This window comes from Octodon degus, unplaced genomic scaffold (genome assembly GCF_000260255.1).
Source record: "Octodon degus isolate 3935 unplaced genomic scaffold, OctDeg1.0 scaffold00268, whole genome shotgun sequence".
NCBI classification, from domain to species: Eukaryota; Metazoa; Chordata; class Mammalia; order Rodentia; family Octodontidae; genus Octodon; species Octodon degus.
The window spans coordinates 2,158,183-2,171,015 of NW_004524844.1; the positions used below are offsets into that span (position 1 = coordinate 2,158,183).

At 54.8% G+C, this 12,833-nt stretch overlaps 2 protein-coding genes across 5 annotated transcripts in view; one reads left to right on the plus strand and one right to left on the minus strand.

The window, feature by feature from the left end:
* Positions 1-1,340: 1,340 nt before the first annotated feature.
* Emp3 (epithelial membrane protein 3) lies at positions 1,341-5,860 on the minus strand. 3 transcript variants are annotated; one of them, XM_023706736.1, is made up of 5 exons: positions 5,749-5,860; positions 4,693-4,785; positions 4,128-4,230; positions 3,163-3,303; positions 1,341-1,566 (listed from the first exon to the last, which is right to left on the minus strand). In XM_023706736.1, exons 2-5 carry the CDS (start codon positions 4,768-4,770, stop codon positions 1,397-1,399), a joined length of 492 nt encoding a protein of 163 aa, XP_023562504.1. In that variant the 5' UTR covers positions 4,771-4,785; positions 5,749-5,860; the 3' UTR covers positions 1,341-1,396. The 3 variants fall into 3 exon arrangements, with proteins under 3 accessions (XP_023562504.1, XP_023562503.1, XP_023562505.1); XM_023706735.1 differs by having other exon boundaries at positions 4,693-4,880; positions 5,749-5,845; XM_023706737.1 differs by having other exon boundaries at positions 4,693-4,823; positions 5,749-5,833.
* A 3,420-nt stretch (positions 5,861-9,280) lies between these two features.
* Positions 9,281-12,833, plus strand: part of Ccdc114 (coiled-coil domain containing 114) — a 20,085-nt gene continuing 16,532 nt past the window's right edge. Inside the window, exons 1-4 of one of the 2 annotated variants that reach the window (XM_004646533.2) lie at positions 9,281-9,457; positions 9,691-9,783; positions 10,802-10,898; positions 11,015-11,204. In XM_004646533.2, coding sequence (XP_004646590.1) covers positions 9,714-9,783; positions 10,802-10,898; positions 11,015-11,204 — 357 coding nt within the window. In that variant the 5' untranslated portion in view covers positions 9,281-9,457; positions 9,691-9,713. Of the gene's footprint in view, positions 9,458-9,644; positions 9,784-10,801; positions 10,899-11,014; positions 11,205-12,833 lie in introns of both variants that reach the window. The other variant, XM_023706738.1, reaches the window with a different exon arrangement.

Genomic DNA, 12,833 nt, shown 5'->3' on the forward strand with positions numbered 1-12,833 from the left:
GACCTCATTTCTGAGGACTTGATTCTGAGTCTCACAAGAAGGGACAATAAGGTGGCGATGTAGCATTGTGCAGATTGTTCACTGAACAAAAGCACACTGCTACAGGAGGAGTGGCTGTGAAGTCCAGCCTGCAGACCACCATGTCCTAATGTCAGACTAGGTCAGCCAGGAGGAGAGGGTGCCCCTTCCAACTTTTACTAAAGTGTCATAAAAGCTAGACAGCTTTTTAGGGAGACAGGAGAAAAGAAAAAAGGGGCTGGGGAAATAGCTCAGTGGCATAAATGCCTGTCTGGCAGGTGCAGGGTCCTGTGTTCAATCCCCAGTACCAAAAAGAAAAATGGAAAAAGAGAAGCCAGGCATGGTGGCACGCATCTGTAATTCCAGCACTTGGGACGCTGAGGCGGGAGGATCAAAGCGGGTTCAAGGCCAGTTTGGCTCCATGGTGAGTTCAAGGCTAGCCTGGAGTACATAGTGAGACCCTGCCTCAAAAAAGAAAAGGAAGCGGCAGGGATGGGCCTCAGCGGCCCAGGTGCCTGCAGGGTAAGCACCAGGCGCCAAGCGCCATTCCCTGTAACCAAACAAAACAAGTAAAAGAAAAAAGAGGAAGACTGGGCTCTTGAGAGGAAGAGAGATGGTTTCCAAGAGGGACAAAGGAAAACACCTTCAAGAGCGAGGATCACTGAGAAGGCTAAAGAGATCAACAATTTAGGAACGCAGATAGCATGCTTGGGTTCCAGAGAGTCTGGACCCAATAACAGAACCTTGAGCAGAGAGCGGACCTCCGATCCTCATCCTCCCCCACCAAGGGTCTTTTCTTTCTTACTTTATTTTTTGATACAGGGTCTCACTACACAGTTTGGGCTGGTCCTGTGCTCACTTTTGTAGCCCCCAGGATGGTCTGAAACTCACAGCAATCCTCCTATCTCAACCTACCAAATGCCGGGATAACAGGTGTGTGCCACCATTCCCAGTTCCCACCATAGGGTCTTGGTAAGTAGTTCAGGCTGGTCAAACTTGGGGTGATCTTCCAGCCCCAGAGTACTGAATGCTGGGGTCACAGCAGTGTGCCACCATGCTGGTTAGACTTCATTTCTAACAGGGTTTGCTGGGACTCTGGCTCCTGGTTTTTCCTGGAGCAGTGTCTGCGGGTCTAAATTCGGTCATCACAGGCATCCTGGGTCTCAAGGAGGAGGGCTACCTTTCAGTCAGAGTCCCAGAGATGGGCATTCCCATGGTGCGGCAGCGGGGCCCTCTCTGGTTGAGGTTGGTAGAGATCAGCCATGCACTGCCTGCATCCCTGGAGGAGTCAGAAAGGAAGGAAGGAGGTGGGGGCAGAAGGCCGCGGTCAAACGGTTTTATTTGCTGGAGGATGCAGCGTGGGTAGCAGGCAGAGGACTCACTCCCGCTTCCGCAGGTGGATGTAGACGATGCCGCTGACCAGCGCCAGGGGGAAGGCCACCCAGGCCAGTGCAAAGCAGTACCCAAAGCTGCCTCCGCGCGGGTGCTTCGCTACGATCTCCTCGGCGTGGATGGCGTAGATTAGGGCCCCAGTAAACACTGCCAAGCCTGTGGGAACACGGGGTCAGCGTCACCCAGTGCAAACAGGGAGACCACCCCCACAAGAAGGCCCATACAGGGCCTGCAGAGGGAGGCTCTTAACCATGACAAAGCGATCTGGTGACTGCAAGACAACCTTGGGAAATTTAATTTCTTTGGGTCTCATTTGCTCATCCATAAAATGGGACCATGATATCTATGAACTATACTTACCCATCTACCCACCCTCCCATGTACCCACGGAATTTTTTTCTTTCTAGAACTGAGGTTTGAACCCAGGGCCTTTGCACTGAGCTACATCTTTAGTCTTTTTATTTTATTTTGGCATAAGATCTTCCTAACTCATTAAACGGCCCAGCTGGGTTTACATTTATGATGCTACTGCCTCAGCCTCTCAGAGTGCTGGGATGTTGAGTTTATTTATTTTTAGTTGTTTTGAGACAGGAGCTCACTATGTAGTTCAGGCTGGCCTTGAACACACTATGTAGCCTAGGCTAGCCTGTAGCTTGTGGCAGTCCTCCTGTCTCAGCCTTCTGAGTGTGGGATTTCGGGTGTGCACCACTGTGCCCTAGTGAGTTTTTTTACAAGCCAGATATACAATACTGAATTAATAAAGCAGAATCAGGGCTTTATTTATTTAGTCTTTTTGAGACAGGGTCTCACTGTGTAGTTCAGGCTAGCCTTGAGCTCACTTTGTAGTCTAGGCTGGTCTTTTTTTTTTGTGGCCAGCTCAGTTTACCCTGGGGGCATGGCTGGTGGCATGTGGGGCAGGAGATGGAACCAGAGTTCCTGCAGTTGTCTAAGCTTGCATAAGCAGGCACTTTAGACCACTGAGCTCTCTCACTGGACCAGCCCAGCCTGGTCTTGAACTCATAATGATCCTCCTGCTTCAGCCTCTGGAATACTGGGATTATAGGCATGTGCCACCATGCAAGGTGAAGCAGGGCTTTACAAAAATGCAGAAAGAGAATAATCCTCAAACCTAAGATTATGATTAAATGAGCCCTTTGCTGGTTGAAGTAAAAAAGTTAAAAAGTGAAATCTCTCCTAAGTACCTGACACATGGTAGCTTTCTAAGAAATAGTGCCTGGACAGGCTGGTATGGTGGCAAATGCCTGGAATCCCAGCACTTGGGAGGCTGAGGCAGGAGGATTGTTGTGAGTTCAAGGTCAGTTTGGGCTACAAAGTGAGTTTAAGGCCAGCCTGCACTACATAGCAAGACCTTGTCTCTAAAAACCAAAACCAAACCAAAAGGAAATAGTGGTTGGCTGACATAGTAACGTTACTAGTATGATTCTGATATCCCTTCTGGGGTACTCATTAGTCACTCCCATCCCTGCAGGATCCAAATTATTTACCCAAACTTCCTTCACCAGCACAGGGTCCTTGGGTTCCCCCAGTTCCCTGGTGCCTCACAGAAATACATCAAAACTGCCTCTGAGTCACCAAAAACTACAACTGCCACCAGCCCCTGCGGCAGAGTGAGTGTCCAGAGATACTTGAGGTGATTCTTGGGACGTGGAAAAGGTTTTCTTTCAGCAGAAGTCTGTTCTCTGGGCCCCAGCCCCCCCCCAACATTCCCAGGTGGGGCGGGGGAGTGCTTACTGGTGCACAGCTGGCAGAGGCCGGTGGCATAGAAGAGCCCCCCTCGCCGCATGGTGTACAGCTGGAACATGAACAGGATGAAGGACAGGCAGCACAGGATGAGGGACAGCACCATGAGCACTTGCACTGCCTTCAGCCAGCCTGCAGGAGGGGAACATGTTGTGGAGGTCACAGGAGGCCGGGGCTCCTCTCCCTGCTTGCTCCTCTTTCACCCTTTGCTTCCTGTACCCCTGCCTACGCCCCATTCAGAGCTGCGCAGAGTGGACACCTATGAGTACACTTATGTGACCTTGAGCTGCACAACCTTGCTAAGTTCCTCCATCAGCTCTGGTGGTTGCTTTGCAGAATATTGAAGGCTTTCTGCATAAACAAATGTGTGTCCTAGGAATGGAGCCACTTTGGACTAATTCCTTCCATTTCCTTCTCCTGTTTGGGCTGAATCTGATACAAGGCTGAATATAACTGAGAGTGAACTGCTGTCTTTGATATTAGGGATTAGGGGAAAAACACCTAACCTTTCATTTTATTTCTTGCAATACTAGGGAGGGAACCCAGAACTGGGCTGAGTTCCCTTAGAAGTGCAGAGGGATGCAGGTAGATCCCTTTAGAATTTAGAACCCTAATGTTGTTCTGCCTTTGGCCTTGGCCATCCAGAACAGCAGCTCCTCTGCTTAGGCCTTTGGAAATAGAGCCTTCTCAGAATGTTTGGGTCTTGGTCCCCATTTGTTTAACCTGTAGCATGTGGCCTTCAGCCCTGCAGCCTGTCTTGAGTCCTGGGGGGCCAGTGCTATTGGCTCATCCTCTTTAGAACAAGTGCTCACTACCATCCAGACAGGTGGGGTGCCACCCCCCTACTGGGGCACCACCACCCCAGTGCTCAGCCTGCGTGCATTGAAAAGTTAAGGCCTGGAGAAAATTGGGGCCCCCTACCATGTTGCAGCCCAGTCCTTGCCCTCAGCCCTCACCATTCTCGCTGACGTTACTGCAGGCCCATGTCTTGGTGTCGTTGTTCCATGTGCAGTCGTACCAGAGATTCAGGGACTCCTTTCCTGGGAGAGTCCACCAGGACTGGGGTGGACAGAAGGACAAGGTGGAGTTAGGAAGGGGAGGTGGGCAGATGTGGGCAGGGGGAGGAGCAGGGGGAGGAGCAGGGGGAGGTCTGAGCTGGAGGAGGAAAGGTGGAGGGTAGGGGGAGGAGAGGATGACGGAAGCAAGGGTAGAGATGGATGAGTAAAAAGGTTGAGGCAAGGCTGGGTGTGGTGGCGCACACCTGTAATCCCAGAACTCAGGAGGCTGAGGCAGGAGGATCACTTCGAGTTGGAGACCAGCCTGGGCTACAAAATGAGCTTCAGGCCAGCGTGAACTGTATAGCGAGACCCTGTCTCAAACACACACACACACGCGCGCGCGCGCACACACACACACACACACGCAAAAGAAAAGAAAATGTGCAGTCTGGGAAAGAAGACAAGGAGAGAGCGATTTTTAAATAAGGGGTGTGGCCAGGGGCCCCGCCCCCGAAAGGCCTACCTTATCCAGCGTGGCCACGAAAAGGAGGATGAGGATGAGGATGTGAAGGGCAGAGACCACCAGCAGGAGGAGCGACATGGCTGCGATGGAAGCCTGAGAAGCGGAGAGTCAGGAGGTGGAGGTTCAAGAGGCTGGGACCGACCGAGGCAGGGGAGACTGATGGAGGAAGCTGGGCCCGGACCCTGGGTCTGGGGGGAAGAGGCTGTGGTCTGAATTGGACTTGGGGGAGGAGTGACTGGGCCTAAACCCTTGTGTCTCTCAGGGAGGAGGAGGTTGAGTCCTAGAAGCCTGTGTTCCTTTGCGGCAAGATGGAGACTGCCAGAGCCCGGCTCCTGGGCGCTGGAGTGACTAAGACTAGCAGACTTTAGCAGTGTAAATCCCGTGTCCTAGAATCCCGTCCCTAGGGATATGTGGGCCAAAGCATGAACATTCAAGTTGAACCTGCCTCTTCCAATTTATCAGGAGTTAGTGGTTGTCCCTAGCAACAGGCATCCTTGACTCACACCACTCCCTTCCTGGGTGGGAGGAGGAGGGGGACCCGGGTGAGTCACCCGTGACTCACTCACCCCCCTAGGTTCCAAGCACCAGGGAAACCCCAGCCCCTGGCTATGTCCATGAGGTCCGCACCCCAGCCGGTTGCCTGCTGAGGGTGGACACCTCCTGGAGACAAGGATGGGATGGATCTGTGTTGGGGAGTGAGGGCTGAGAAAAAGGAGTCCACCCCACTTTAGGAGCCAACAGAGGGTCCCAGAGGTCCCCTCCGACTGGAGGGGTTCTTAATCCCCTGCTCATTTCAGGGCCTTCAGGAGACAGTAGAGAGTCCTGGGGAGAAGTTTTCCCATTGGGAGCTCTGCTGGGACCCACCAAACCCATGCCAGACCCACCCCTTCCTGGATCCCCACCCCAAGTGCTAAGCGGACACTTCTTAAATTACAAGGGTTTCCCTGGTGTCGAAAGCGGGAACCTTCCTCCCCTGCCTAGAGGGGTCTATCTCAAAGTGCTGTACCCCCAAGTAAATAAAGAAATTCCAGTCCGAATAACGGACTGGAAACTTACCGAGAGCCGCGTAAAAAGTCTGGGTTGGCGCCTCGTCCCTCGCTGGGCCCCCGTGCCCCGCCCTGGTTCCCTCCTTCCCCGTCCGAGGCCCCCGCCTCCTCTCCGCCTTCCTCCCTCCTTCCACCTCCCAGCCCTTGCCGCTGCCTCGCTGCCCGGCCCTCACCCCCTCGCCTCCTTCTCTGGCTCCTGTCTCTGTCTCTGCTCCTTAATTTATACCGACCCTTTTATACCACCCTCACCGCCCTCGCCGAGGTCCGCACGGTGGGAGGGCCCAGCGCCCGCTTCCCTCGTCTCTGGCCTCCACCCCGTGCCTCCGACGGGCATGTTCCGGGGCTTCCTCGGAGCCAGGGTGGGGCAGGCCTGCTCCGCTCCGATCTTCGGGCTGAGGGAGTCTGAGGGCGACTGCTCCCTGCTGCACAGTTTGGGCTAGGTACTGAGGAAGCCCGAGTCTGCGGAGGAGCCCAGGTTCCAGGATGGGAGGAATATGCAGGCCTCCGCTAGTGGGCAGGAGGTGGAAGTCAAGCATCCCAGTGCCATCGTTTCCAGGCTGGGTGACTCGGGTCCATTATTTCACCTCTCTGAGCTTCAGTTTCCTCATCTGTGTGTTGAATGTAATACTGCTAACAATGTACTAATGTTGGCAACCATAGTTGTGATGGATAGTGTGGACGAAGAAGGTAAAATTGGCATGCTGACAAACCCAAGCCATTCTTCCTTTCAGTTTTTCAGCATGTAATGTCAAGCAGAAGTTAATAGTGAAGAAAGTGCTGCAAGCTGAGCAGTCATGAAGCTTGTGCGCTGGCAGGGGGAGACAGACACTAAAAGAAACCATCTGTGAGGAGCACAGACTTCCAAAGCCATAAGCGCTTTGGAGGAAATAAAGTGATGGAGATAGGAGGCTTGGGGGAGGTGACTGGAACAGGGCAATCGGGGAAGGCCTCTCAGAGGAGGTGACATTTAAAGTGAGACTTGACAGGAATCCTTTGATGCTGTGGGAACAGGAATCGGGAGGGTTCTGGAGAACAAGCTCCAGTTGTTTGGGGAGCAGACAGAAGGGCCAGTGTGGCTGCAGGACAGGCAGCCAAAGGAGGGAGGGGAGGGAAGTCAAAGGGTGCTCTTGAAGGCCGAGGAAGGAGTTGGGAGGTCCTGCTGAGTGCAGCGGGAACCTGTGAGGGGTTTAACATTAGTGTAGTGCATGCACCTGGAAGGCTTGGCAGGCGCCAAGTGTCAGGGTCCATGTGACGGCTGGGGAGCTGGACTAGAAGGGGTTCCCAAGGCTAAAGTTTGGAATGCAAAATGAGGACTAGAAGGGGTCTGGGTTTCAGATGTGGCCAGAGCCGGGTGTGGTGGTCTGGATTTCCTGAGAGGGAGTGGGATAGGTGCAAGCACAGCGAAGCCCCTAGAGCCACGTGGGATACATTCAAACCCAAGCTCTTTTACTCACTGGCTGCAAGTTATTAATAACTTCTCTCCACCCCAGTTTTTTTTTTCCCCCCTCCTTTTGTTTTTTTGACAGTTTTGCTGTGCTTTTCAGGCTGGCCTGAACTCAAAACTCAAAATTATTCTCCTGCCTCGGCCTGCTGAGTGCTGGGATTACAGGTGTGAGCCACCAGTTTCTCTCTCTCTCTCTCTCTCTCTCTCTCTCTCTCTCTCTCTCTCTCCCCCTCCGTTCCTCCTCCCCCTTTTGAGACAGGGTCTATTTAGGCCAGGCTGGCCTTGAACTCAGAGGAATCCTGCCCCAGCTTTGCAAGTGCTGGAATTACAGGCTTGCACCACCATGCCTGGCTGGCTGCCTCCGTTTCTTCATCTGTAAAGTAGGGCTTATAGCAAACATGTTAGTGTAGCTCTTAGAGTAGTCTTAGCACATAGCAAACGTGCCAACTGTACTACTTATACAAGGCGTTGGGGGCCCTATGAACATTCGGGAATACTCCGGTTCGGGATTTCTCGGAATTAGGGAAAGAGCTACTTCTTGGGTCCACTGGGTCCCCAAAGCTAAAGTTTGGAATGCAAAATGAGGATCCCAAGGGAAGAGAATAAATAGCTCCGAAATAAAAACTCCAGAGGATGGAGATTGCAGGGTAGGAGACTACAGGCCTGAACTTAGATCCTGAAGGAAGTTAAAATCTGAGGCCCTGAAGGAAAAGTTAGGGGTATGGGGTGTGTGTGTGTGTGTGTGTGTGTGTGTGTGTGTGTGTGTGTGTCTCAGAGTAAGAGTACAAGGTTAGGGAACTGCCTTTCAGTTCCGGGAGGAGAGGAGATGGGGAAGAGCTGGGGGAGGTGGGAACAGCAGTCTATCAGTGCGGTCAGGTTCCCAGCGTTGAGTCAGCGCCGGGCGGGGTCTCCGACGGTAGGGCTTCATGGAAGGGAAAGAATCAGAAGACCTGAAGGCGGTAGTGGGATCTTCCCCATCCTGGCCTCAGAGGATGCGAGCTGAGCGCTCACTGTCGCTTCCTCCCACAGGAAACCGCAGGCGGTGGGCACACCCAACCTAAGGGGAGGGGCGCGCACAGTCCCCCTCCGGGGAGGCCCACGTGGACAGCAGCAGGCGGGGGCGTGTCCCCCGGAGAGGGGTGTGGTCAGATGAGACCACGCCCACTCGCCTCTGGTAGCGGACGCCGAAGGTGGTTTAGCGCTTTTGGCTCCTTCTCCATCAGCCGTTGGTCGCGCATGCGTAGTGAGTCTCTGGGAGGACCTAAGGTCGTGGTGAGCGCACCTCTCTCTCACAAGTCCCGGTGTCTGCACTGCTTCTTGCTAATGAATTCTTAAAATAACATGCTCTTAATCAGCCTAAGGCATGCATTGCTTGGGCTTGGGCTGGTCTCGCAGACCTGGCCTTAAAGCGTTCCAGACATTTCCCTCCAGGCTCTTTCAACTCCCGACGCTCCCTACCCTCACAGCCCATCCCACAGGCCCGTCCCCACAGACCATCCCGGCTCCCACAGGCTTCCTGAGCCCCAGCATCTCCCGAGCAGCACGCTCCTCTTCGTCGTTCTCTCACAAAGCGAGTTTTTCCAACCTGTGCTTTAGTCCCCGGCACTCCGCCCCTCGCTTGCCCCGCCTCTATAGGCCCGTGGCTCCTCCCCCTTCAGCCCCGCAGCCCTGTCCTTCGCCAGCCCTGCCTTTTACAGTACTTAAGCCCCTCCTATTGCCCCACCCCTCGACACTCCTGGCCACGCCCCTCACTCTCCGCCTCCCGCTTAAGTGCCTGAGCCACGCCCCTCCCCAATCCCCGAGGCACCGCCCTTTACAGTACCCGAGTCCCTCCCTTTGCTCTGCTCTTTACATGCCCTGGTCATAGTTTTTTTTTTGTGGGGGAGGGCTCTTCCTAATAAAACTCCTGCCTCCTCCCCCTTCTCCCCTACAGCTCTTTCCCTTGCCCACACCACTGTCGCCCTCTTTATGCGACTGAACTCCTCCCGCCCATTGCAGGTCCCTGGCTCCTCCCCACCGCAGCTGTAAACCCGCCCCCAGAGGGCCCTCCAGGCCTGGCGCTGTGCTGCCGTCTCCGCCCACCGCTCGCAGACCCGGCCGCCCGTCAATCTTAGCCCGCGAGAGCCAGCGGGGCTTCCACTCCCGGCCTCTGCGCGCTTCTCGCCCTCCCTGAGCGCTGCCTCGGTCCCTCCCCCACAGCTCTGCTCCAGCCTCATTGGCCTCTTATCTCCCCAGTAACCAGGTCACAACAGTGAGTTTGCAGCACCAAGGACAGGTCAGACACTCGTAGGGCCTGCTGGGTGTCCCCCGGCTGGGATGTCCCCTCTATCCTGCCTCGGAGATTCCGAGAACCATCCCGGGAGCCCAGACTAAGCCCGACAGTGTGGACGGTGGGAGGCCGGGACGTCGTCCTCCATCCCCTTGGAGGAACTGAGGCTCAGAGTAGTTCTGTGTCATTCCAGTCCCTCGCCTGTCCCCTGTCTGAAGGTTCTGTGTCCTCGCCTACAGGAGACCTGCCTTCTTTGGCCAGGATGCCTTTTGGACGCTCTGCAGTGAGCATCCGCTCCGAGGAGGGCAGCGAGCTCTTCCTCGAGGGCCTAGGTAATTCGTGTGTTCTTTCTCAACCCACTCATTCTTTTTCTGTCCCTAACGCCCCCATATTCTAGGTCCCCTGCCCCTGAGTCGGGGACAGAGAGGCCTCTCGGGAGCGCCGTCTACTGGGGAGCAGATGTGTGCCTGGTGAAGGTGGCAAGGCCGGATGGGTGGGTCAGAACGAGGCAGTAGAGGGGTCCAGGAAGACTTCTGGCTGGCAGCAGAAGTTTGATCAGGGCTGAAACATCTAAGAATTGCGGTGGGGACAAGGGACGGTTATTTGCACCGAGAACAGCATGTAGTTTTGAAGGAAGGCTTCTCAACTTTGGTATTGTTGCCAGTCGGGGTAGGATAATTCGTTGTTATTCTTGCCCTGACCTGTGCTTTGTAACTGTGTCCGTGGCTTCTACTCTTCAGCTGTCAGTACCCCTCTTGCACCAGGCGTGACAATCAAAATGTCGCCAAACAGTTTTGGGAGCAGAATTGTACCTGGTTGGGAACCACTGGGTCTTGGCGGGTAGGAGCTGGTGGGTGGGCCTGGAGAGACAGTAGGGTCAGGTCCTATGGAGCCTTGAACGCCAAAGCCAGGCCGAGGAGCAGAGACTGGGGTGCCTTGGAGGCCTGTGAACAGCAGGAAGAGCAGAGTCTTGGGCCGAGGAAGGCCGCTGGGAACTGTGCAGAGAAGTTGAGGAGGAGTCTCTTGATAGTTCAGGCAGGGAGGGTGAGCCTGAGCCCAGGGGACCAGAGGAGAGAGTGAGAGAGGAGAAAGGATAGGGTGCACCGTTCCACAAAGGGAGTCGGATCGGTGCCCACGCCGGAAGGATCAGCGGCCTTCCGGGGGCGCCCTCTAGTGGTAGGAACTGACCTGCGTCCACCGTGGAAGTGGGAAGGGATGCGGGACGCGAGGGAGCCTGAGGCGTGCGGGTCCTTTGCAGTTTGTGACAAGCTAAGGTGTCAGAATTCTCCCAGAAGTTTCCAGGGAGGAAGGGGATGCCCATGGCTTCTTTGTCCCTGCTGCCCTCACTAGACTGGGAACTGAGCAGACTGCAGCGACAATACAAAGTGATGGAGGTGGAGAGGCAGACCTACAGCAGGGAAGTCCACCAGCGCCTCAAAAAGCAGCTGTGAGCCGGGCCTGGGCCCTGCTGGGGAGGGGAGCTGGCTGCGGGGCGCCCAGCCTTTGGCCACGCTGAGCCTGCTCCCTCTGCCCTCTCCTCCTCCCGCACCCTGGCCTGGACAGGGAGGAGATCAGGCATCTGGAGGAGGTGCGGGATGGGCTCCAGACGCAGATCGGTGTGGCCCAGAGCCAGGTGAAGCGGCTGCGGGATGGCGAGCGGCTGGAGAGTATGGGCCGCCTGCTGAGGTGCAGGGCGCAGGCGCAGGCGGAGGTGGAGGCACTGCAGGAGCAGACCCGAGCCCTGGACAAGCAGGTGGGTGTGCCCTGCAGGCGCTGCGGGCCCTGCCTGGGCCCAGCGCAGCTCTGCAGGAGCCAGGCCTGGAGTTGTGGCCTTGGGAGCAGGGGTGGCTGCCACCCTGGGACTGTGTGGCTGTTTGTGGGCGGGTCTTCGCCTCCTGGCCCCAGTTTCTTCGTCTGGAAAAAGGGGATCACCAGACCACAGAGTGGAAGCTGGGGATTGAACTCAGGCCCCTGTGCTCGCCAGGCAAGCGCTTATTCCACTTAGCCATCTCCCTAGCCCCAATTGTTCTATTTCTAACTGAGTTATCTCCTCAGCCCCCAAATGTTTTCTCGTACATCGTCAGCTTACATGAGTTTGAAAAGTTACTCATCGTGGCGCTCTGTATTGTTTTCTTATTGCCCTGTACCACATAATCACACAACCTTGCATTTCTGTGGGGCAATGGTGGTGCACAGCCGGAATCCCAGGGGGAGAGCCGCAAGCTCCACCTTGGCCTGGGTTACACAGTGAGACCCTGTCACAGGAAAGCAAGCAAGCAAACAAAAACCTTGTGGTTCTGGGGAGTGTGAAGTCGGAAGTGGGTCTCGTGGGCTGCGGCCAGGGTGCTGGCAGGGCTGGCCACCCAAGGGGACAGTCTGTTTTCAGTTCCTTTCAGCTTCTCAGTGCCACCTGCGAGGCTTGGGTTGTGGTCCCTTTCTCTGCCTTCAAAGCCAGCCACGGTTGCATCACTCTGGTCCTGCCTTCCCTGCCTCTTTTGCGGCTGACCCGGGAGTCTTCCCATTTCAGGACCCTTAGCTCTCTGATGCCTGCTCAGTCCCTCTGGTCACTTGCGGTAACAGCATAGCTACAGGTCCAGGAATGAGGACTTGGATGTGTTCGGGGGCCATTAATCTGCCTGTCATGTGGTCTGTTTTTGTTTGCTGTTTTTTTTTTTTTTTTTTAAACAGCTGACTTTCCTTTTTTTTTGGTATCCTTTTGAGACAGGTCTCACTATGCAGTTTAGGCTGGCCTTGAGCTTACTTTGTAGCCCAGGCTGGTCGTGAACTCGAAAGGCTCCTTCTGCCTCTGCCTCCAGAGTGCTGTAATTACAGCTGTGCACCACCATGCCTGGCTTTTAACAGCTGACTGTCAGTCTTCCAAACAGCCCTTGCCTTCCCCTGACTGCCCTTTGGAAGCTGAATTCTGATTTCTGCTCTTCATACTTATGGCTGTGTCCCGGGAGTACAGCGGTGTGCTGGGCCTGGCTGCTGGGCTTCACCTTCCTTCGGCCTTTCATGGACACGCATTCACAGGCAGCTGTTAACACCTGGCTCATAGTTCCCAAAACATAACACTGGGCTCTCCAGTTGTCTGGAGTGACCCCAAGTATCACACTGATAATAATTGTATTATTATTTGACTTTTGTGAGAAGGTTTTCTCTGTAGCCCAGGCTAGCCTCAAACTTTCAGAGATCCTCCTGCCTTAGCCTCCTCAGGGCTGGGATTACAAGCATGTGTTACCATGCCCAACTAGCAGTTGTTTTTACTAACTAGTTCGGTTCAAGTAACCCATCAAGTATTTATGTCTTAGCAGGTTGGATACCATCTGTACGATATATACATAAATGTAAAAAAAATACATCCCCCCTCCTCGATATGTAG